The sequence below is a fragment of the Pecten maximus genome, chromosome 2 (genome assembly GCF_902652985.1).
Source record: "Pecten maximus chromosome 2, xPecMax1.1, whole genome shotgun sequence".
NCBI lineage: Eukaryota > Metazoa > Mollusca > Bivalvia > Pectinida > Pectinidae > Pecten > Pecten maximus.
The window spans coordinates 42,488,862-42,515,460 of NC_047016.1; the positions used below are offsets into that span (position 1 = coordinate 42,488,862).

A 26,599-nucleotide genomic window follows, 5' to 3' on the forward strand; every position below is an offset into this window, starting at 1 on the left:
TCAATATTTATAGTCATACTCGATATATAACAATCGCTCTATACATGAAGAACATATGTAACTGATAAACTCTTAATAAATACAATATAATTTACTGAAATATATACTATACTGCAGTACGGATAATCAAATTATGTCAGTTGCGTATATATAAATAGAAAAAACAGACATTCTTACAGGTGAATTTATACCATATATTGACTTACTTGTTTTTACGTTTTTAAACAATCCATTCAAATATATCCCCAGTATGACGGAAATCAATAAATAAATACTTAACACTATTTACACACATTGGTTTAGGCCACATACCGTGCCCAAAGTTCAGCATCGATCTTCATAATTCAAGTTCAATAATTAAAAACAAGTTAGTGTCCCTTAGCAAATAGTTCTGTAGTGGCGTGTCTAAAGAAAGGTTTCTCTATTTGTCGTTCTGATGTTTACTATCTTTGTTTTTTTTTCTCACACATTTCAATTTGAACGCGACCCCGTGTCTAATCTAGTTTTGTCGAGTCTTCAAATAATTTTGTTTCCAGTGCCTTACTACTTCCTCAACTCCTTATAAGTCCCTGCTTCTTCCTTCTTTGTGTTTGTCTCTGCAGAAGTTTGCAATGCCAATGTCTTCACTACACAGGGTCACTCCAAGCTTTTCGTTCATAAATTCCATTATATATCTATAAATCCCACATGTTCCTCCCTCAATCTGATGAAAAAGTGAGCTCTCTGATCATGTCAGAGTATGCAAAAACGTACATTTTCAAACAGTGATATTTCACAAATTTTCATTGTATGTACTGCTTTTGAAGATATTCATGAAAAACAATATTCAGAGTGAAAAAAATGAATAAATTCATTTACAAATAAAGTTTTAATACAAGTAGTAGGTCAACTCCAGATACGTATGAAAATCTTCTTCAAAGTCATACGATTCGTGAAAATAGCATGAGCATCGTCTGCTACCATTCAGATCAATTCGCACCTGTTGACGCTGGAGATGACGCATTGGTGCTAAAAGATGGACCAGTAAATTCATGAAAATTTGAGGACATAGAAATGATTCATAAATCTACACCTTATCTGACCATGCCCTGAGTATGCCATTGAAAATCTTAATTTCATCTCAATACATGAACAATTCCAAACACGGATAAGGTAAGCAATGCTGAAAATGAGACGTACTGCTTTGCTAGATTAATGGAAGAGGCTGTTCCACCAGGAGAAAAGTATAAATCACCTTGCCAATATGACGGACTTTCGACTTGTGAACTTTTCTTCAACATTTGAGATAGGCATATTTGTATGTGATCGATAGATACTTTTTATCCTTTTTTATCGAATTTATTTTCTGCTGTCCTAGGGAGTTCGCAGCGATTTATTGTCCATAAATGACACATAATGTAACTGCAAATCAGACCGGAATACAATCAATATGTGTCCATTTATTTCTGAAATCTATATTACTCTCTATTTTGTGTATATACATTTAAGATATAAAATGGTGGTATTAATTATTTTGTTATATTGTCATATTGTCATATGCAAAGTCACTGTAAGTATGGTCTACATTGTAGGGTATTATTGTGTAAAATATATTCTTTTGTATATACTTTGATAACAATAGGTTACCGTGATTGATTGAAGACATTTGATGTAATGTGTAGGGGTTTGTCTTCTGAACCTATTAAAAGAAGGAATATTTTGAGAAATTTAGATGTAAAAAAAAGGAGAAAGGATAGAACATACCACAGGATTTATAAGCCTGACACATAAAGAATAGTGATATGTATAATGAAGCTAATATATTATACTGCGAAATACTTTTGTGAGATATATGACTTTGATAATAAATTCAACTGGTCATTATGACGTTTTGAATGTAGAACCAATGTCATGGAAACCAATCTAATCTTATTTCAAAGAAATGAACGAATTGGGACCAAAACAATTTCTAATTTATTCACTATTTCAGGAAACATGAAAACGTTTCCATGGCTTGAAAAAGCAAAAGATATGAGCATCTTTGAATAAAATTTGAGAATTATAGATACAGTAGATCCGAGGATTAATTATCTGCTTCTCTGCACCATAACTATTTTTATAGATATATGTTGAAATCAGACACAAAATACAAAAAGTTAAGGTGTATTACTGGGGTTTTTATGGAATATTATTACATACAATTTGTATGATTATTTTCAAATCGAATACACAGCTTATTCATCGAGAGTCAGATGCCATCGGAAGTACATATGTTGCCGGAAATACAGGAAGACCTACGATCAAACCGGATGTCGCATTCATATGTTCAACAAGTCGATGGCAAATGACAGCAATTTCCGAGATTCCAGTAATCTTTTTGATAGAAGCATAGCATATGACAAAACGGAAGTAGTCAAGAGGTATTATTATCACCGGTATATTGTTACACTTTTATCGCCAGTATTGTTTCCCCCTTTTTATTGTGTTAATTTACTTATCAACAACAGTATAAATATATAAATGATACTTCATAACAGTTGCTTACGTATATACCCTACTAGGTATTAGATGTAAATAAGACGCGTGTTACAATTACGACAAGGAATTCACATCTAGAAGAATCAAGTCCCCACCATATGCAATTCATGAGTGTTCCATAACAGTACGTAGAAAACTGTGTAAGTCCTTAAGCTTGTGATGAACTAAATAAGTTAGGCTATCAAAGAAGTGGTTGACACCCAAATATCACTTCTATAAGCCGGTCTAGTAAAGCTTCATGTTTACTGCTGTAAAATTATCGTTGGATACCAATACATTCGCCCTGATTATTAGCTACGTTACTGCATTTCCTACTTTCCATACGGCGACTTTGTTCACTGGCAAATATCTGTTTCTAAAAAAAGGCAACAAATCACGATTTAGCAGTAAGTTGTTTTATTTATGCATTCCTTAACTGTTCTATTTCTCATGCAAAATGTATTTTTTGAGTCAAAACGTCTGAAAATCGTCAGAATTCTTGAACGTCTATTCGCCTCCTCTCCCGTCCTTTTTAAGAAAAGGTTAAACTGCTTGGGTGTTATCAAGGCGAAAATGGTAATGGATAGCATTTTGGAGACTTCTGGTCGCTTAATTAGACAGTTATTGTTAACACTGGTACAAAACATTGCGGTCGCTGGTCGCGTAAACAAAGGGTCGGTTAATAGAGTTAAAATATATAGCGAAAACGCTCGGGAGGAATTGAAATGGTCGCTTAGAACAGAGGGTCGCTAAATAGAGATGGTCGTTTGGACAGATTCGACTGTATATGGTCTATTTGTATCTATTGACGTCATCGAGATACATTTTGTAAGCGTTGAGTCGTTTTCTATATTGATTGAATTAAAGGCTTAGACCAAATCCCTTTTAATGATTTGATATTTGTTTATGTCAAAATTGGTTTTCTTGCTTTTCTTCTGACTTTTTCACTTCTAATGGAGGCCATGAAAATATATCAAGATAAAGGGTATCTTTACCTTTGCCTATTGTTCCGGAAGGGTAAAATGTCTTTATCGACATTATGTAGGTTTACTCAACAATTTCCTGTTTTCCGTCGTTTAGATTTCGTATAATATTGAAATCTCAAAGTATCATTCCGTAATTCAATTTGATGTTTTGTACAGATTCAGATACAGATTTTTGACCGAAATATCAACCAGAAAATTAAACACTATCTACCGACATATTCTTGTAGTGTGACATTTGACCAATTACAATAACTTTACTTTCGGGGATCCTGTTTATAAAAGTGAATAAATATAGATCAATATCTTTACTTTCGGGGATCCTGTTTATAAAAGTAAAATAATATATATAAATAGCATTACCTTCGGGGATACTGGTTATGAAAGTAAATAAAATACAGATAAACATCTTTACCTTAGGGGATTCTGTATATAAAGGCAGGTAGATATAGATCAATAACTTTACTTTTGGGGATCCTGTTTATAAAAGTGAATAAATATAGATCAATATCTTTACCTTCGGGGATCCTGTATATAAAGGCAGGTAGATATAGATCAATATCTTTACTTTCGGGGATCCTGTATATAAAGGCAGGTAGATATAGATACATATCTTTACTTTCGGGGATCCTGTTTATAAAAGTGAATAAATATAGATAAATATCTTTACCTTCGGGGATCCTGTATATAAAGGCAGGTAGATATAGATACATATCTTTACTTTCGGGGATCCTGTTTATAAAAGTGAATAAATATAGATACATATCTTTACTTTCGGGGATCCTGTTTATAAAAGTAAAATAATATATATAAATAGCATTACCTTCGGGGATACTGTTTATGAAAGTAAATAAAATACAGATAAACATCTTTACCTTAGGGGATTCTGTTTATAAAGGTACATTAATATAAATAAATATCTTAACTTTCGGGGATCATGATTATAAAGGTAAATAGATATGAATACATATCTTTACCTTAGGGGATTCTGTTTATAAAAGTAAATAGATATGAATAGATATCTTTACATTCAGGGATCATGTTTATAAAGGTAAATAGATATGAATAGATATCTTTACCTTCAGGGATCATGTTTATAAAGGTAAATAGATATGAATAGATATCTTTACCTTCGGGGATATAGATAAATATCTTTACCTTCGGGGATATCGATAAATATCTTTACCTTCGGGGTATCGATAAATATCTTTACCTTCGGGGTATCGATAAATATCTATACCTTCAGGGATCATGTTTATAAAGGTAAATAAATATAGATAAATATTTTTACCTTCGGGGATATCGATAAATATCTTTACCTTCAGGGATCATGTTTATAAAGGTAAATAAATATAGATAAATATCTTTACCTTCAGGGATATCGATAAATATCTTTACCTTCGGGGTATCGATAGATATCTTTACCTTCGGGGTATCGATAAATATCTATACCTTCAGGGATCATGTTTATAAAGGTAAATAAATATAGATAAATATCTTTACCTTCGGGGATATCGATAAATATCTTTACCTTCAGGGATATCGATAAATATCGATACCTTCGGGGATATAGATAAATATCTTTACCTTCGGGGATATAGATAAATATCTTTACCTTCGGGGATATCGATAAATATCTATACCTTCAGGGATCATGTTTATAAAGGTAAATAAACATAAATAAATATCTTTACCTTCGGGGATATAGATAAATATCTTTACCTTCGGGGATATCGATAAATATCTATACCTTCAGGGATCATGTTTATAAAGGTAAATAAACATAAATAAATATCTTTACCTTCGAGGATCCTGTTTATAAAGGTAAATAAACATAAATAAATATCTTTACTTTTGAGAATCCTATTTAGGAAGGTGATTGTACTCGGCCCACATCCAATATCTATATAACGACTGACATCAACATTGTATTTCTGAAAAATCAGGTGTCTCTCTAACTGGCAGAAGGCAGTGTTTATCTTTCTCCAACGGTAACAAAACAGTTTGGCTTGTTCATATCCCCTCTGGTACCTTATCACTTTCTTTTTGTTTTTAAGTATCCTTTCATCTCTCTTTATAAATATCTTTCTCTTACGAAGGGCCGGTTTTTTACAAGCTTGAAGAAACATATATATAGGGCGTTGTAAAATTATCCTGATAATGTGCATAGGCTGTCGAAAGAGCCATTATATATGTTAAATGAGGAATGAATACGGTGACTTTTAAATCCGTTAAATGCACCATAAGAGAACAATAAAACAATATACAATGATCGGGCCTGCGATTCAGGCAGGATTTGTGTTGATGTCAAGAATCTTAACAACAAAGTTGTTCATTCATAAAGACCTTGTTACAAACCAGTGTGTTAGATATAGTATTGTGTATCCGCTATAGCTCGATTTAAACACAACGACCGACTTGAACAATAATATTATGATCTTCTTATCAGCGCGGCTATGCGATTAAGGCCTGATAAGCTGGCCTATATTTAAAAAAAAGATAAGTCAAATTCTAGATCTATATAGTGTTCCTGCTTCCCTCCATTTATGAAAAATGCATATTTGAAATTATTCCTCCTGGGAAAACACGCCCCGACTTAGTTAGACAAAGCTTTATCACTTGTTTCGGGCATTATCGAATGAATCGGGAATCAGTAATAAAAAGGCAATGGAAAAATAAAACAACAATAGGTTTTCAGATTATTTATTTTAAATTTTCTCATGATATGAATCCAAAAACCAGTGAGGATAAATAAGAGAGGAATATACCAAACGTGATGAATGTGTATTCACCCTACGTCGCCCCTGGAGTGACGTCTGCGGCTCCGTATTATACACACACAATGTATCGGTGTGGGTCGGTGGCTTTACGATACACGACTGTTCGCATTTTCTCTATATCCTACACAGACGCGTTTGTTTTAACAACCAGCCACCGTGGTCTCGGCAATGAACATGTTATCAGGTTGACAAAATGCAGTCAGAAGATAGGACACTAAACGGTTCAGGGAGGGCTTGTGTCAGGATCACATTCATACATATCAAGTAGCAGACTGCTACAACAGGAAATTCTTTGCATCACTTAGAGTCGCATCAAAATACAGAATGGTTGAATTGACGGAACAAACGAAAGATGGAGCGGCGAAAGTGGTTTTTATGATTGTAGTTTTCATCGCAGCCACAGCTACAAGAGGTATAGTAGATATAAGTATATATATATATGGTAAAGTACGTGATGGACTTCACGTCATAGTGAACAATTTGTTTTATCGATTTTACGAACATGTGCTTTCAGGAGGGTTCTCATAATCTCACGCCTAGAATCGATACTACCTTGGCTTGGCACACAGCCTTCAGACAGCGGCACAATGTTTGTTGTTTATTACATTGATGGCTAGATATACCAAATAACCAGTCTTTGGGCTTTCCCTCCATGTCCAATATATGTGGTTTAATGCTTGATTTAATTCTTGAACTATATTTATAAGATGTTTACGTCGTTCATCGCTGTTTGTCTTGAACAGTAATGCAAACATCAGTTTATGGGCATTTTTCATCTTCACTTTGTCCGCACCATAACGACAAGTGAAACTTGTAAAAAGTGTGTGTCTTTGTGTGTGTGTGATTACGTGTGGGTATGTGTGGTGATGGGGGAGGGAGGGGGCAGGTAGTGTGTGAGAAAGATTTTGAGAATGTGTATTTTATTTCGGAGGGGTCTGTATACAATGTTTGAGAGGGTAACGAAACAGGTTTTTGACATTAAATGTACAAGCAAAACTGCCAATACTTAGATCTATATACTTTTTGAAATTTATGATTGGATAAAATTAAATAATTGCACACTGACGTTTTTGTAACAACTGTTAAAACACTAAGAGAAATTTAATTCAAAGTGAAGCGCACTTCAAAAAATGTAATAAGGGAAAATGCGCGAAAAACACGTCCAAGAGAATCTCACAAAAAATGTCAAAGAAATGACGTTAAATATCCCATTACGGTCGATATGATGAATACTTAATAGCTACTAAGTCATAATTAATCAATAAGTTTTATTTTGGAAATTGTACAAGTAACTGTCTGTTATGAAACATTAACCCATTGGCTAATGACATGACGAAACAGATGGCAGATAATCTTAATTGAATATCAACCAGGCTGAGTCACTGTTTTAATCCAAATAGTTTAGTTAACCCATGTAAATCACCCTGTTTCAAAAGCATTCTCGGCGTTCTCATTGTTCTCGATGAGATTATACGCTGAATTTAGAACTATGTTGTGACACCTGGTGACGCGTGATTGTTGATTATTAAGAGCTTATATAAACTGATCACCTGTAATGAAGATCATTGTCATTGTCTTGCATTCCAAGACAGTAACACTCGCAAAATTCCTTATGAATGGCCCATTAAATGGGACACAATTTTAATCAATACAAATACAGGAAGTAGATAGTGGGGCTCAATTTGAATTACCAGGCATACACCGACATCAACCTTATAGTTATTGTATGATACACTAGATAGACCTAATTTTCAGAGACAAACATACCTAGATTTATTGTCTTGTATTTGTAACAAAGCAATAATGTAAAAAAAATAAACAAAATTGGAAGGTTTTTTTTTTCACGACCGTTCAACAACCATACAAAGCAACCAGCCGGATTATTGAATCATTTTCGTTAGATCCGTTCCTAAAACCGCTGCTCCGGTGCGGAATACAGGACAAACGGTTTAATGGTTCAATATCACGTTTGGTACAACCTGTCAACCATTATCGTGCGTTAGTGGGGACCTGATTATTTGAGAATGAATTAACGAGATTCTAGTGTAAACGGATATATAAGATCGAGTTATAAACATTCGACAAGTGTACGGACCTTGGCAAAATATCTAACCCTTCTCAGTTAATCAAACGCTTAAACACAATATCTAAAATTGCATGATGTTTGATATGTGTGTAGAAAGTACATCAATTTCAGGTTGTATGATCACAATATGTTTGTGATGTGATCATCTATCCAACATACTCTTACGATATTTTGATGAATCAGGCTCAGCTGATTTCAATGTGCGTAATACTGTCAACGAAGGTATATTCTTACAGTTTCATCCCAACCTCAGCACATCAAACTACATTCCTTTCTCCGGTGAACACATACTAGACGAGCCTGTAGCAATGACATAGACATGTTTAATGACTCTGTGGTGCTCATCAAAGGAAAAAAACCCTGACCAATCGCTAAGCTTGTGGATTTATTTTGATCATTGATGAATGACAACCCAAGTTAAAATCCAGTCAATTCAACGGTATAAAGACCTCGAGATTCGTTCGATGTATATAAAATCATGAAATTAGCATCTTTCTTTCACCCACAAAGAGGTATTCTCTGAGCTTTCAGTGTTGCCAGGGTGTATTTCAAGGGTTGGGAGAGTAATAGTGAAGGTAATCCCTATATCAAGTACACCATACTGGAGCGTACACACGACTTTGGTCCAGAGGAAATACATGAGGATAATTCGTGATAATGATTAAATTTCTGGTCAACTTCGACCTTTGTTGAGTTTGGTGACAAGACTTAAGGGAGCGACCTCTTTTTGTTTTCTGATTGGACTGAGACCATTCAGGGGTTTATCAGTTATGACTCTCAATTAAAGTTACGATGTGTTGTCTTTAGATAACAAATAAATATTGATCAGAAACACCCTATAAAACTTGAAAACGAGGGCACTATACAAACTCTTCGATATCGGTCGCTTATCATGATTTGACCAGACAACGTTAACAACTGGGACAGCGTACATTTAAGTTGTATGATAAGCGTGATTAGTTTGATTTCCGCTTTTTAATGTTACATTTCTAGATAGCATAATCCCTGTTTCCCCTACCTGGGGTATTCAAATACTTCCATGATAGACGTCGACTAAGGATACAAAGAGTTTAAACACAGTGATTCGTGAGGGGTTTCCAGCATCCTTTAATTCTTGATTTTAGATTTTGTCGACGTCATTATATTATCTGATGACTCATTCGAAAAATATCTTATCCGATATGACGTCAAACGTTTCGACGTGTTGATATGCACGTACCTATGGTCATCAGCCTAATCTTTATTGTGAGGATGTGAGTTAGCCCAGATTAGACGTAGACACAAAGAACGCTTACCGTCTGAATTGTTTTCTGAAGCAGGTGTTTATGACAATATGACATTGTATCACTACCTCGCTGAATCTTTGAAGACCCAAATACTATGTGGGAACCTGTTTGTATTTTGATCTTTTGAAATTGAGCTGTTGTACTAGCTCATTGCTAGTACCATTCACTATCAGCTAGACTTCCTCTAGTTTTAATAAAGTATTGAGTACAGCAGCTGTCGCCTACTTAGCCTTCGTAGGTATATGCCTGCCTTGCAATATCCCGGCATATTGATTCGTGAAAGTTCTCGGTTCACTTCATGGTTGATTGGCATTCGATACTCTTCTCGGGTCTCCTCTAAACTTCAACATGACATTCGATACTCTTCTCGGGTCTCCTCTAAACTTCAACACAAACTATTACTGTGCTCTAGTCAACCTCAAATCAGCCAGCATGACGATATATTTTAACATGTAATTACAACCTCGTTATCCAGATAGCATTCTAATGTTTCTGCTTCCATTGTCTTGATTATGGTATTCATTTTCATGCTGATCGGTTGCTCCTTACCCTGAGTCAAAACGTATCATCCTTTATGAAATTTCGAACTGGAAGCTGTATTGTATAACTTCTATGTTGCTTATTATCACCTTGCATGTGTGGGAAAGGACGTGATAATTGTCCATTGTTGAGTCACTTTGTAATGTGTGAACCTGTAGTTGTCGGACCTAATCATATATGAGAACATAGAGGTAGTTCTGGGATCTAATAGTATGTCAATTTTTTGATTTTTTGTTTGGCCTCTATGATAAGCTGCCTGATTTTCCCATGTATATTATTCATGGACACTATTCCAAACAACCATTGTACATTTTCTACATTTTCACTGCTCTTTATCTATATCTTTTTTGTTCAGTGCTTATCGATCAATACATCATGCTTTCTCTAGATTTTGAATAGTGGCATCAGCTGATTACAGACAATGCTTAAGTAAAGGTACGATTTAACCCTTTTTCATTTATTTTACTCAATTGTCATTTAAACTGAAATCTACTACACTCGAAGAACCGAAATCTTCATTGCTTACTGTAAACCAACTTATTTTCGTGGCGACTTAATTTCGCGTTTTCATGCCTAACGACTTTTTCGTGGCGATTTATTTTATCGATTCACGGCCATAAAAGACTTACTGTACCTGTTATTGAAACTGTTTCGCAACGATTAATTTTCGCGAATTTAAATCGCCTGCGAAATACGCGAAAATTAATCGCACGTGAAATTAATTTGGTTTACAGTATAGGATTATACATGTAAAATAATTTATCTGTTAAATAAGGAATGTGATTGTATAAGTACACTTAATGATGCTACTAGCATTTAGATAATGTGCTATAAAATAATTCTAGGTCTCCGTCATTGGAGAACCGTGACCCGAGTATGACGTGATACATACTCAGTTACATTAGATTATCAGTGTAATTCTGATGGAATTAATCACTTGAATAGCATCATTCATGAATCACACGACAGGATTTCTCTGATGTTGATAACATTTCTGTACAGGCTGGAATCACTCATTGCTTTGAGAACACTAACCCCCAACAATAAAGGACTAATGCTTGTGTCTGATGTTCTTGATGAAACTCCTGTCACAATTACATTACTGGTGTTGTAGCATTATCAACCATTAGAAATCTAAAACAAAGAATTAAAGGATGCTGGAAAATGTAGTTAAACGTTTTGTGTTAGCTTGGAATGTAGACCATGATAATGTGATAAAGCATTTCGGCATTATTGCAGTAAATCTATACTATGGTGATGCGGGCGAAAAAGAACAAATAAACCGTATGCGGTGTTAATGACCCTGGTCACGTTTTATTAACAACAGAAAAGGTGACAACAGCGTGATATAGTGATGATATACACGTGAACAGACATGTAACACAACCTCGTCACCACTATTTAATACGCCTTGGTTGGTTGGCTGACAGCTGTTGACACACTTTAATCTAGGACTCACAAACATGGTCTATTTTTCTACTTTTGTAATTACTCTGTTATAAATGTCTATATTCCTTAATAAATATTTAATCCAATAATCTTTTAATAGCCATGGGTTTGATATTTGGAAGCTTGGTGTCATCAATATTTGTGTTTTCGATTGAACATGCTTTAGAATTATGACACCGGAAAACGCGTTTTTGAGGGAAATATAATTGGGATCCGGGCTGCTTAAACTTGAAAATCATACAACTAATTTCTGAAAACCTTTATACACCTATCGGGTTATTTTATCATTATTATTATTATCCCGTTTCTATTACCATAAATAGTCAGAATAAAACATATTCTTTTCCGTGCTACAGCTTGAAAACCGTTGTACAAATCTCTGCAAGTCTGTCAAATAGGTGCCCTAGATGTGCAAGTTGCTATTGAAAATAAGCATTTGTGATATTGTCTCCATTACCATGACAACCGTTCAAGATACATTTGTAGCTATCTAGTACTATTGATTGAATTTCTCGTTTTCGGCCATGCACACAGCATTTTCCCTCGTATGACCAACAGCTGAGCGCAGGTTATAATACTGCTATTTGCGGCTTCTTGTTTTGGGTAAAAAGGTTAAAGATTTAAATTTCCTGTGATCATTGTAAAACGTTGAATATATGTTATATATGCACTATTCTCGTGCATGTATGTACATACATTCAGGTATCCATGTGATAATATATATATAACTGGGTACAACAAATGACGAATAAAGACATTTCTATGACTCATGCCCTGACCGGACCTCGAACTCACTATCTCAAACATAATCGCCAGAAAAACCCGCAGCTTATACCACAGGGCGACATCCGTGTTCTAAAAAGAGAACGTTTCAAAGGCGCAGTGATGATTAATTCGATACCCTAACATAATCGTCTCTTAAGTTATTTGAATACCTTGATTGCAATGTATACACATATACATCCGAATTGTGTATGTTTGTATATATAATTACCTTGTGAGTATTTTAGGATGTTCACAATGTAAGAAACAAATACTTCTATGTTTTCGTAGTGCAAAAAAAAAAACCAAAAAAAAAAAAAACCAAAAAAAAACCAAACTCTCCTACCTTTTGCATGATAGTAGAGTAGAAATTATATATTTCATTTTACAACTAATGGTTTTGCCACAAACAACCAAACAAAAATGATGATATCAATCAGCCCCTGACGATAATAGATCTATAATTGTTCTTACAGGTGACTGGCTTCTGTTTGTTGTGTACCTAAGCAAATCACAATGGCAGACGTTAATTGACACCTCCAGCCTGAACGAAGTGGCCAATGTTTCCGTCTCTTCAGAGGACGTGGGAGTACTTGAGAGGTGGAAGTTACAAAACCTGCCACTGTTCCTCCTGTTAGCTGTGACGTCATCGTTTGTCATGTACTATGGCGTTGCTTTTGGATTTATGTGGTTCTTTTACATCAATCGTCGAGACAAGGTATCAGCATAGGTCAAGTACAATATTATTCGACACGCTCAAATACCGAGTAACAATTGACGGCACAATGTGCGTGCCATCATGACAAAGTCATGTAATTTGACGACATCTGCCATCCGGCTAGAATAGTTCATATCTAGAGTCATTGTTTCTTATTTACTAGGTTGTGTTACTTTTGGTACAATTAACGGCATTTCGTACAATAGTGTTTAGAATTCTTGAAAGAGGATTATAAGATTATTCACAAATCACTCAAGATTCCTATTTACGCGTGAGTCATTGTTGGGCTTGAGTCGTTGCTACGTGTGACCTCAATATTGATATTTAACCGATATACATGCCTACTGAAATACTGCGTATTATAAATGAATTAGACCACTGACCTACTTATTGTTTACCAACGTGAAAGAGTGTACACCAGATACCCGGGGCACGCATATCAGACCGCACGAGAGACAGATAAATGGCTTTTTCAGTTATTATCTTATTTTTCTGATATCATTGAAAGGTAAATTTAAAAGGAGTATCAAAGGATTAGAAACGTTCAGAAACTTTCCCTTACCCTCCCCCTAACCCGAACACTTATGGTTAGGTCAAAAGTCAACTACACTATTCTAAACTCACTAGACATGTGGTAGAATTAGTGGTCACTCGGTCGTCACAGGTCTCTAGTATCACTCTGTTATCAATGAGTGGTCGGGTCGGAAGTCATTCGGCTAGTTTAAAATATGTGTCAGTAGACCCATGATCAGAGGACTGACCAATTATTGCGTCAGATGTTATTGGTATCGCGGTTATTCCTGCATTAGGGTCAGAAGACGCTCAAGATTAGATGCTCGATTAACTGCTAGGTAGTAGGTGAAATAGCCCGAGTTTCCTCTGGCCTTGACACCAGACGGGCTATAGGTGAAAATGTCTTTAAAGCAACATGTAGTCATGAAGTTATAACTGCAAGGTTGGAGGAAGGACGTTTTGATCTTGAACATTAGTTTCAGAGATCATTTAGAGAAGTCTGAGGGCTTTTGGGTGCAAAAATTCAACAGGACCATTTTTGTTAGTATTTATCGTGTCAGTAGTTTGAAGAAAAATAGTATATAAAAAAACAAAGTAATGCGACGCTTAAACTTTCCTAAGTTAAGAAAGCTATTTTGTAATATGGGTATATTAAGATTTCATTTAAGAACTTCCAGTTGTTTATTATAGTAGACCTGTATCTCAAACGGAAATTGTTCTGTTTTCAATTAAACCGAAATATCAACTTCTATTTCATATTTCAAAGGTTGTTAGCATCCAGGTAATTACAGTTTCCTGATTAAATTGAACAAAACGCAATTTCAATATTGCCTAAATTCCTAATTAAATTTTACGTAACGATTGTTTCCATAAAGAATGTGAATTAATAGTGAAACAAGTAGGTTTATACACCTTGGCTATATGAAACTGACCTACTTATATGCTGTAAACGTGGAAATTTACGCAAGGGGGATTTATACTAATTATGCGAAGTCCTTTTGATCGCGCGTATCATTTTGTAATCAATTTGCGTAATCTCTAACTACAAACAAAGGTGGATCGATCGCTAAAATTACCCCCACGCGTATATTTTACATATCGAAGTCGCGAAATTAACCCCCGCGAAAATAACCACGTTAACAGTATTCAGCTCTATTCCGATTATACATTATGACGATTTCTTGATTTTCTTATTTATATATTCTTTAAAGGCAGTATCAATACATTGTAAACATTACTTTCTTACATCTGAATATGAATTTGCGCTCATGGATATGACTTATGTTGACTAGTTTCCGAATTTGAGAGGGGAGTTGGTTGGTGAAAATGTCATTAATTGCACATTCTCTCTGAATGCTGTAATAATAGCTGGCCAAAACTTTCCGAGCGCTAAAATCGATGGAAAAGTAACAATAAAAACAATTTGAATGGTTTGGTAAAACATAATATTTCAAGTGTTAACGAAATACATAATGTAATATAGTCACGGTATTGTCAGCTAAAACTTGCATGTTGTTTAACAGTCAACCTGCACAGTCTCCCCTTATGACATATAACACATTTCAAACAAGGTCAGAACAGTAGGAAACTCTTTCGGTTTATCTATTAACGATATTGTATGTATTTTTGACAACTGGGACAACACCACATTGCATGGCTAGCTATTTAGGAATGTCAGAGCCTTCTACGAGATATATTACGTATAATGTACGGCATTGTATATATGAATATATATCAATAGATCACTGTATATATGCATAAGTTAATATCATGAGTTCATTAGGAACATAATACAAACTAGTGAATTATCAGTTAACAGCATTTATGTGATAAAAGGTAGTGTGTGATAGTGTTATGATTATTAGGAAATACTTGATTTTACGATGTCTGGTTGATGTCTGATCATGTGTGTCGGTAGTCTTGATAACGGAAGGACTGTATTACCTTATCATAACCATACCAAACCCAAGGAATTCTTACTACATTAAAGAATCAATATAACAATCACTTACCCCTCTGCTTGGCTTTCATTGTATCGCCGAATTCGTTTCTCCATTTTGTCAATGTTAATTCTTTTGGTAAAACCATCAAGTGCTAGTTATGGTTATTTTCTCTCCAGCCCATGGTCGTCTTTATAAAGATCAGATGACTGGATTCCGAGAAGACATAATGAGATAACATCTGCAAATAATAGTTCCGGTACACAATTGTAAACGTTGTAAATGTTTGACCTTAAAATAGCTATCCTTATCGCCTATTCTGTCCCTGTTGTAATAGCTTTGTTGGTGTCATCACGTTATACGAGCGTGGTACTATCCACAAAGCGTTATAAGTCTTGTTTATCTTACATTCTGTTACAAATGTCCTGTTGATCGGTATCACAATACATACCAGCTGTTCTTTTAATGGGAGCACACAGGAAGAGCAAACTGACTGCATTCGTTTTCTCAAGATTCTGTATATTTACGCAGGCCCACGAGTGGAAATGCCAACCGACCAAGTTCTTGACGCCGTCCAATGAGAGGCATGAGATTCTTCTTGGGTCTTCCAACATGCTGTTTGGGTCAATGGTGTCGGGAGTTATTGCCTGTTATATCACAAACGGTGGTATGTCTCGTGATAGATTACCTCGTATTACGTATTTGGACGATTTATAACTGTCGAAAATTCTGATTTTGAGATTTAGGCTATATCAATATGAAGGCAATATCTGGTTAGAGGCAGCATAAATTGAATTAATTAATTACATCATCTTTAGAAACCGCCATTCATTAAATGTGTTTTAAAGATTTTATTACATATTCTGTTAAATGCGAAACGTGTTTATCATACCTCTTTATCTCCACAGGATACAGCAAGATGTATTATGGGCTTTCTGATTACGGCTGGAGCTACCTGCCCCTTTCAGCATTTGCAATGTTCATGTACAACGACTCTCTAGCCTACTACCTCCACCGCTTGTTTCATAACCCGTTTCTGTACCGGCATATCCACAAGGTGCATCACCGCTACCATCAGCCTACAGCTTTCTCTGCGGTAGCCATGCATCCGGCAGAGTTTGTCCTGTACCAGGGTTATTTGGCAGCCATCCCATTCATGGTTCCTATACACCCAGGTACTAACTAGACATTATGTTGTTTTTCAGGGAAGTCTGAATTTTATATGACTGTCATGACACATGATATATACTATGAAACTTCTTCCGGGGAAGGAATGTTCGGGAACTAATACCAAAAGAGTTTTTCTATTTAAGTAGTTTGGCATTTAAACTACGGAAACCATTTATATTTTCGATCACAAAACATTCTCTTCTTAACGGTTTACTTATCAAACTTCTTCGTCGATATTAGTGAGCTTTAGTCGATACTTGTCAGTCATTGTCCTGAAATGATTCTTGTGATGTGCTGTCATGTTTCGGAATTGCCATCATGAAAACTCATTTAAAATCTTTCTCATATCTTAATTAAACCTTTCATATATAATCCGGAGATTATGTTATTTTCGGTATGGGCCAAAAGCGTTTCCTTGTTTCCCTAACGTTCTACCCATTGGACATATCTTAAAGTTTAAAGCATAACCAGGACTAACCTGCAGAGTTAATGGAAGGCATTTTTGGAATTGAAAATACTTGATTTCAGACTTCTGCATCTAAGACCCTAGGAAAACTTCTTTATAATAGATCTGACATTACACTTATGTTTGAAATTGTTCTAACCGCAAGAACTTATGCTAAATATTATGTAGTGGATATTTAGATTGCTCGTGTACTGAATCTGCAAACAGTTTAATGCCTCATTTATTTTTAAATCCTTCTGGTTATAAAATGCATTAAAAATCAGAGAACTGATAGAACCGTTTTTTAGAGACAAAAGTCACCAAATGGTGGACAACAAGATATTAGGAATTATTGCAGACACCATTTCATCTGAACTAAGATTTCTCCTGAACTCCAATTATGCTTTCCTTTTGGGAAATTTTAACTTAAGGAATTTCCTTGATTAAACCGTGACCTGTCCGTTTATGTACTGGTATAATTTGTTTTACAGCCGTCTTTGTAACTGTTCTACTCTACACTTACTATTACGGACTGATGGATCATTCCGGGGTGAAAATGGACGCATTTTGGCCATGGCAACCGCCTTCGCAATTCCATGACAACCATCACAAGTAAGTTATCGTTCATCTGAGTCTTCAGGAATCCATGACATAGAATAGCACATAGGTGGACTGTAACATTAACTAAATTGTTGTTCTAACTAAAATTCCACAAAATTGGAACAAAATATACATTTACGTGAAATGAAATCAGGTGTGGGTAAGCATTCTCTGTTTAATCGATGACACCCGCAATGTTAATCAAAGTCAAATCAAGGTCACGTCCGAAAAATATGTTTTAAAAACTTTCTGTCAACTAAATTTTAATGCTTATATGAGAATGCTGTAAATGATTTGTTTGAATAGAGAACAAATGGCATTTTGATTTTGTTTTTTTTTATAATTTCAAGGTAAGTGTGCTATCGTACATATGTAAATTGACTATAAAGTGACAAATATAGATGTATTTAGAAATAATGTAATTGTCTAACAGTTGAGGTATTCCGAAAAAAATTGTTAGAAGTAAGTGATGGCATAAAAGCCAAGAAGGAGTAATTCTCTTTAACTATATGATTTAGCAATAGAGTCTGAATAATAAATACGGTGCATTATACAGATATTTCGACTTCAGTACTTTCAAGATACTTATGTATGATGTTGCTTCAACGCTGCTTACAGGTATTTCCATGTAAACTTCGGTTTCAACTCCTACCTGTTTGATTGGCTGCATGACACCATTGACAAACCGAACAGAGAATATGCAGAGGATATCTTCGGAGGTTTTGGCCGACCTAAGACCGAGTCAAAGGCAAAAGCTAAATCCCTAAAGATGTCATAATTCCTAAAGCAGTTTTAGATATATTTATTTCGTTGTTTTAGTATCATTCCCGATAGCAAATGCTATATTTTTTTTCATTATGACGTGCACCAATTCTCACTACATGCTTATACATGCACAAAGTTTGGCAACAGGTTAAACGTTCATTTTTCTTCATAAGAACTGCTTCAATCATGCATGTACAAATACACTCTCTTACATCATGCTGTGATCTTTTGTGATATTATACTCATATTTACATCAATCAGCACATTAATGCATTACTACAGTAGTTGAATCATTACCTTCTAGTCGAATGTTTTCACGGTGTAATTGTTATAGGCCAAACAGAATACAAGAATCAAAATTTTGCCATCGCTTTGTAATGGATCCTAGCAAGTAGCACCATCGTTAAAATTGCGTTACTCGCTCTAATTGCTTTTAATAATTTGATTTCTTTGTTTGGCAAATTCAATGTATTTCTTATTTTGTTGTGTCGGTTACACGACAGCTATACTGATCTTCTCCTATGTACTTAATACTATTATTTGTCTTATATATCATAGTGAGTTTCAATGTTATAAATGATAAATTTGAATGAAGATATATTTTCCTTCAAAGAAAATAAATCGGATTGAATTTATTTGAAACATTGACATGAATAATAACAGAGCTATTTTTAAAACTACAAAGTTGAATGACGATTATTTACCCCATCCGAAAGGAATCTGACTGACTTTGTTATTTATTACAAATTGGCGCATGTATACTGATGATATTTAATTCAGAAATTTGTTTATTTATTTATTTATTTATTGTATAACATATAAAGATGCAGTGCATTATACTCTGTGAAGAGTTCGGACAGTTTTATCAAACGTTGCCATATTCCATGGTTCACTGAACGTCCTATACATGCAATGCTAGCATATTGTCAATAGTATCCAACGATGTAATGTAAGAAACATATCATTACACAAAACAAACAAAATATTGTAGAATACCTAAAATCAATCGATAATGAATTGCCGAATATCTGCTTTGGAAAAGCGAGAGTGAAAAATAAAAGTAAATTCTATCTTACAAATGAAATTCAAGTAATACTCAAAAACCATATTTTTTATTAATTTCATTTTAAACGCGAAAAATAGAAGGAAACAAATTTATGCGGCAAAAAGTGCATACTTTATTACCATGATATTTAATGTCGCAATTCCAGTTTTCCACGTTTGACAAGATCGTGTCATTTTGAAAGGACTGCTCAACCTAATTTCTACTTTTTTTCCTGTTGTTTCCATTGTTCAGAACACTGTTATCAACTAAATATTTTCGATAATTACAAAGCATAGCTTTGATTGCTAACTTGCAACTAAACAATATTTTGTGATGAAACAAGATTCTTATTATCACTAGAGATTATAAATTTTCAACTTCCAGTAAAAAGTAAAACAAAACTGCACACAATGACAGAAATCTTCGATAATATCATGGGTTGGTTGGTGTATAAACCACAGTTTAAAGGAAAATCGGCTGAGGGAGAATATCCTCCAATGAATATATACCAGAGATTACTGACAGTTTCACAATAAGTAATATGTTGTATGAGATATTTAATCTGATTGCGCCTTACTTGAATTAGAGGTTATGTTTGAGTTACTGGATAATGGAAATATAGAACAGTTAGGTTTATCTTAATGTTTAATGTTAATTTGTAATGAGAAAATCAGAAAGTATACTTGAAACAGCCATGCATGTATGGTAATTTTGATAATTACTTGTATTTAAAGTAAATAGATGACATGTATTGCATCTGAATTCTAAAAAAAGCTTCTTTCCATCTTGAATCCAAATCAACGAGCAATTTGTATATTAATTAAAACATATCAAATATGACAAAGGAAAAAAATAGGATTACCTGATTATCAATGTCTCTGAATGCTATCATGTATATTGGTGAACTAGTATCCAATACAATGTAATTACACAAATGTATGTACGCCAGCTGATTAAGTAAGTGTACTAAATCTATAAATATATAGGGGATACGTAATTGTCAAAACTTCAACAGTACAGAACAATGCATACACTGGTGTAACCTCTGATTGGATATTTTATTTCATAACATTATAATATTAATGATATTTACTCCCCTCTAAAGGTGGATATTTTATTTCATAACATTATAATATTAATGATATTTACTCCCCTCTAAAGGTGCTACGTTAAATGTCGTAGTAATACTTGAGGATAGCTGTGGAGAACTTTTATGTATACTTATTTGTATCATCGTGAATCTCTGTCTGTATGAAGAATTCATTTTCTACCAAAATGAAATCTGATTGAGTTGACATGAGACGTTTGCATAATGGAAGCCACAAATGCTTGTTAAGGAGGAAATCGTGTCAACGTTTCATACATGATTTGTAGTATTAACTGGACTACAATGGCATGTTAATTGCGATTTTGTTTTGGGTAATTTATCGAACACGTTTATTTTCTTATGTTTGAAATTTAAACAGGCATATTTCTTTGTTTTGGTGCACTTTGTTCTGTGTACACCATTTTTATTGGGTACTTTTGTCTCCTTGTTATGTATGTACTTTATTGAGTTTTTTTTCTGCTTCTATGTATACAAGTCACTTTATGCAGAACTTGCGTCACCTTTATTTTGTTGTTTGTTTAACAATTGTGTTGATGCAGGATTTGCATTAAATGTGACAAGACTATAGATAATCGTCTTCATTTTTTTGCTGCCTTTGTCATATTCGTAAAAATCGTAGTACAAACTTGTATGATTATGATAGAATTTATAGTGTGGTGACCATGTCGTGGAAATATCCCAACGTTTATGATTTCAAACATCTAGATGGATTGGTATACATTATATCACTGATTTGTTAACAATATTATCATAAATATGCACTGTTTAGTATAATGTATCTTATATATCGTAGAACGCCTTATGAACATGTGGAATGTTACTTGCAATGTTATTAATAATAGATTTGAATGAAGATATATTTTTCACCAAAGAAAATAAATCTGATTGAATTTATTTGAAACATAGACATGAAGAATAGCAATTACATTTGAAGATACTAAGTTGAATGACGAATATTTACTCCCAAGCGAAAGTAATCTGACTGACTTTGTTATCTATGACAAATTGGCGTGTATGAATTTTAATTGTTTAAGGCTACATGTATTTGTATAAAGATGTAGTGTGTTTATGATCCATCCTGCTTTGTGAAGAGATCGGACAGATTTTATCACTGAGTTTAAAGTTAAAAATTAAATGTATCCGACGTCGCTATACTTCACGGTTCATTGGGACATTTTATACATACAATACGAACACATTTTAATCCAATCCAACATAAAAACAATAGATTCTAAAAGTTTTTTTTCCATAAAAGAGCGCGAGTACAGATGAAGGTAAATTCTGCCTTACAAGTAAAATATAAGTAATATTTAACCAGAAATCATTTAAGTTACTATTCCTTTCTTTCTAAAAAAAAAAAAAATAATAAAAAAAATAATGAAGGATTTTCATATAATGTGATAGAATTATAGATTAGTGTCTTTATTTTTTGCTGCCGATATCATATTCTTAAATCATGTACAAACTTGTATGATATAATAGATTTTACAGTATTTGTGAATATGTTGTGGAAATATCCCAACGTTTATGATTTCAAACATCTAGATGGATTGGTATACATTATATCATTGATTTGTTAACAATATTATTTTAAATATGCACTGTTTAGTATTATGTATCTTATATATCATAAAACGCCTTATGAACATGTGGAATGTGAGTTGCAATGTTTTTAATGATAGATTTGAATGAAGATATATTTTTCACCAAAGAAAATAAATCTGATTGAATTTATTTGAAACATAGACAAATGACATGAAGAATAGCAATTACATTTGAAGATACAAAGTTGAATGACGATTATTTACCCCCTAGCGAAAGTAATCTGACTGACTTTGTTATCTATGACAAATTGGCGTGTATGAATTTTAATTGTTTATGACTACATGTATTTGTATAAAGATGTAGTGTGTTTATGATCCATCCTGCTTTGTGAAGAGATCGGACAGATTGTATCACTGAGTTTAAAGTTAAAAATTAAATGTATCCGGCGTCGCTTTACTTCACGGTTCATTGGGACATACAATACGAACACATTTTAATCCAATCCAACATAAAAACAATAAATTCTAAAAGTTTTTTTTTCCATAAAAGAGCGCGAGTACAGATGAAGGTAAATTCTGCCTTACAAGTAAAATATAAGTAATATTTAACCAGAAATCATTTAAGTTACTATTCCTTTCTTTCTAAAAAAAAAAAAAAAAAAAAATGAAGGATTTTCATATAATGTGATAGAATTATAGATTAGTGTCTTTATTTTTTGCTGCCGATATCATATTCTTAAATCATGTACAAACTTGTATGATATAATAGATTTTACAGTATTTGTGAATATGTTGTGGAAATATCCCAACGTTTATGATTTCAAACATCTAGATGGATTGGTATACATTATATCATTGATTTGTTAACAATATTATTTTAAATATGCACTGTTTAGTATTATGTATCTTATATATCATAAAACGCCTTATGAACATGTGGAATGCTAGTTGCAATGTTTTTAATGATAGATTTGAATGAAGATATATTTTTCACCAAAGAAAATAAATCTGATTGAATTTATTTGAAACATAGACATGAAGAATAGCAATTACATTTGAAGATACAAAGTTGAATGACGATTATTTACCCCCTAGCGAAAGTAATCTGACTGACTTTGTTATCTATGACAAATTGGCGTGTATGAATTTTAATTGTTTATGACTACATGTATTTGTATAAAGATGTAGTGTGTTTATGATCCATCCTGCTTTGTGAAGAGATCGGACAGATTGTATCACTGAGTTTAAAGTTAAAAATTAAATGTATCCGACGTCGCTTTACTTCACGGTTCATTGGGACATTTTATACATACAATACGAACAAATTTTAATCCAATCCAACATAAAAACAATAAATTCTAAAAGTTTTTTTTTCATAAAAAAGCGCGAGTACAGATGAAGGTAAATTCTGCCTTACAAGTAAAATATAAGTAATATTTAACCAGAAATCATTTAAAATACTATTCCTTTCTTTCAAAAAAAAAAAAAAATTAAATGCAGGATTTGCATATAATGTGATAGAATTATAGATTTAGTGTCTTCATTTTTTGCTGCCGATTTCATATTCTTAAATCATGTACAAACTTGTATGATATGATAGATTTTACAGTATTTGTGAATATGTTGTGGAAATATCCCAACGTTTAGGAGCTCAAACAGCTAGATGGATTGGTATACATTATATCATTGATTTGTGAACAATATTATTATATATATGCACTGTTTAGTATCATGTATCTTATATATCATAGAACACCATATGAACATGTGGAATGTGAGTTGCAATGTTTTTCATGATAGATTTGAATGAAGATATATTTTCCACCAAAGAAAATTAATCTGATTGAATTTATTTGAAACATAGACATGAAGAATAGCAATTACATTTGAAGATACAAAGTTGAATGACGAATATTTACTCCCAAGCGAAAGTAATCTGACTGACTTTGCTATCTATGACAAATTGGAATGTATGAATTTTAATTGTTTAAGACTACATGTATTTGTATAAAGATGTAGTGTGTTTATGATCCATCCCGGTTGGTGAAGAGATCGGGCAGATTCTATCACCGTTTTTAAAATTAGAAATTAAATGTATCCGACGTTGCTATACTTCACGGTTCATTGGGACATTTTATACATATAATAAGAACACATTTTAATCCAATCCAACAGAAAAGCAATGCATTCTAAAAGTGTTTATCTATAAAACAAAAAAGCGCGAGTAAGAATAAAAGTAAATTCTGTCTCACAAGTGAAATATAAGTAATATTTAACCAGAAATCATTTAATTGACTATTCCTTTCTTTCAAAAAAAAAAAAAAAAAAAACAATAAAAAAAAAAAAAAAAATTCAATGCAGGATTTGCACAAAATGCACATTAGCGTTTTATTTTTTTGCTGTCGATTTCATATTCTTAAATCATATACAAACTTGTATGATTATGATAGATTTTACAGTATTTGAGAACATGTTGTGGAAATATTCCAACGTTTATGAGCTCAAACAGCTAGACGGATTGGTATACATCATATTACTAATTTGTGAACAATATTATTATAATCATGCATTGTTCAGTATCATGTATCTTATATATCATAGAGCGCCTTATGAAGAATGTGAGTTCCAATATTATTAATAATAAATTTGAATGAAGATATATTTTCCATCAAAGAAAATAAATCGGATTGAATTTATTTGAGATAAAAACATGGAGAATGACAGAGCTGAATTTAAAAATACAAAGTTGAATGGCGATTATTTACCTCCTCCAAGGGAAAGTAATCTGATTGACTTTGATATATTTTACAAATTGGCGTATGTATAGTTGTAATTTTTATGATACATTTATTTCTTTGCATCACACGTGTGTTTATGATTAATCCTACTCGGTAAAGAGATCGGACAGCTTTCATCAATATTTTTTCAAATAAAAAGTTAGCAGTGTATCAAACATGGCCATATTTCACGGTCTATACATGCAATTCGAACACATTTTTCAATCAATCAATTTGCAATCTAGCATAGAATGAATGTATTCTAAAACAAATCCTTATGGAAAAAAAAGAGTAAAAATGAATATTAATTCTGTCATACAAGTGGAATGTAAGTAATATTTAATTGGAAATCATTCAATTTTCTATTCATTTCATTTTATGGACAAAAAAAAAACAAAAAAACGAAAAAAAAAAGAAAGAAAAAATGAAAAAAAAAAAATGCGACAAAAACAACAACGTTATGTTGATGCAGGTTTTTCATTAAATGTGGTAAGATTCTCCTTTATTTTGCTGCCGATGTCATATTCTAAAAAAATCATAGTACAATGTTGCATGACTGCATGACTGTGGTAGATTGTATAGTGTTTGTGAACTTGTCGTGGAAATGTCCCTACATTTATGTGTGCAAACAGCTAGATGGATTGGTATACATTACTGATTTGTAAACATTATTATTATTTGCACTGTTCTGCATTTTTTATCTTGCATATCACAAGACGCCTTATCAATATATGGAATGTGAGTTGCAATGTTATTAAAAATGAATTTGAATGAAGATATATTTTCCATCAAAGAAAATAACTCGGATTGAATTTATTTGAAATAGAAAAGACATGAAGAATGACAGAACTAAATTTCAAAATACAAAGTAGAATGACGATTATTTATATCAAAGTGAAAGTAATCTGACTGACTTTGTTATTTATTACAAATTGTCGTATGTATACTGATGATTTTGTATGATATATTTATTTCTTTGCATCACATGTAAAGATGTAGTGTGTTTATGATTTATCCTACTCGGTAAAGAGATCGGAGAGCTTTCATCAATTTTTTTCAAGTAAAAGGTTAGCAGTGTATCAAACATCGCCATATTTCACGGTCTATACATGCAATTCGAACACATTTTCTGTAAATTTATTTGCAATCTAGCATAGAATGAATGTATTCTAAAACAGATCCTTATGTAAAAACACGAGTAAAAACAAAGGTTATTTCTGTCATACAAGTGAATGTAAGTAATATTTAATTGATACAATCCATTTTCTATTCATTTCATTTTACGAAAAAAAAGAAAGAAAAAAAGAGAAAAAAAAGTCATGCTACAAAAACCTGTCATGATGATGAAGGTTTTTTTTCATTAAATGTGATGAGTTCATCCATTTTTTGTTGCCGATGTCATATTCTAAAAAAAATCATTGTACAATGTTATATGACTGTGGTAGTGATTTTACCGTGTTTGTGAACATGTTGAGGAAATGTTTCTACGTTAAAACTTTAAACAGCTAGATAGATTGGTATAAATTACTTATCTGTGAACAATATTATTATATGCACTGTTTTATCTTTTTTAATCTAACATATCATAAGAC

General features: G+C 33.1%; 1 protein-coding gene across 2 annotated transcripts; it reads left to right on the top strand.

The window, feature by feature from the left end:
- Positions 1-6,342: 6,342 nt before the first annotated feature.
- On the top strand, positions 6,343-22,082 carry LOC117322145 (delta(7)-sterol 5(6)-desaturase erg32-like). Of its 2 annotated transcripts, XR_004531464.1 has the most exons (7): positions 6,343-6,671; positions 12,859-13,100; positions 16,085-16,220; positions 16,462-16,728; positions 17,660-17,780; positions 18,387-20,683; positions 20,740-22,082. XR_004531464.1 is itself a non-coding variant. In XM_033876910.1 (6 exons), exons 1-6 carry the CDS (start codon positions 6,584-6,586, stop codon positions 18,544-18,546), a joined length of 1,014 nt encoding a protein of 337 aa, XP_033732801.1. In that variant the 5' UTR covers positions 6,343-6,583; the 3' UTR covers positions 18,547-22,082. The 2 variants fall into 2 exon arrangements, 1 of the variants encoding a protein (XP_033732801.1); XM_033876910.1 differs by having other exon boundaries at positions 18,387-22,082.
- The last annotated feature ends 4,517 nt before the right edge of the window (positions 22,083-26,599 follow it).

Bases quoted from the DNA above. Each gene is read 5' to 3' on its own strand.
- LOC117322145 (XM_033876910.1), top strand. From the start codon at position 6,584: ATGGTTGAATTGACGGAACAAACGAAAGATGGAGCGGCGAAAGTGGTT. The intron at 13,101-16,084 runs GTATCAGCATAG...ATATTTACGCAG, and splicing joins ACATCAATCGTCGAGACAAG to GCCCACGAGTGGAAATGCCA. The intron at 16,221-16,461 runs GTATGTCTCGTG...TTATCTCCACAG, and splicing joins CTGTTATATCACAAACGGTG to GATACAGCAAGATGTATTAT.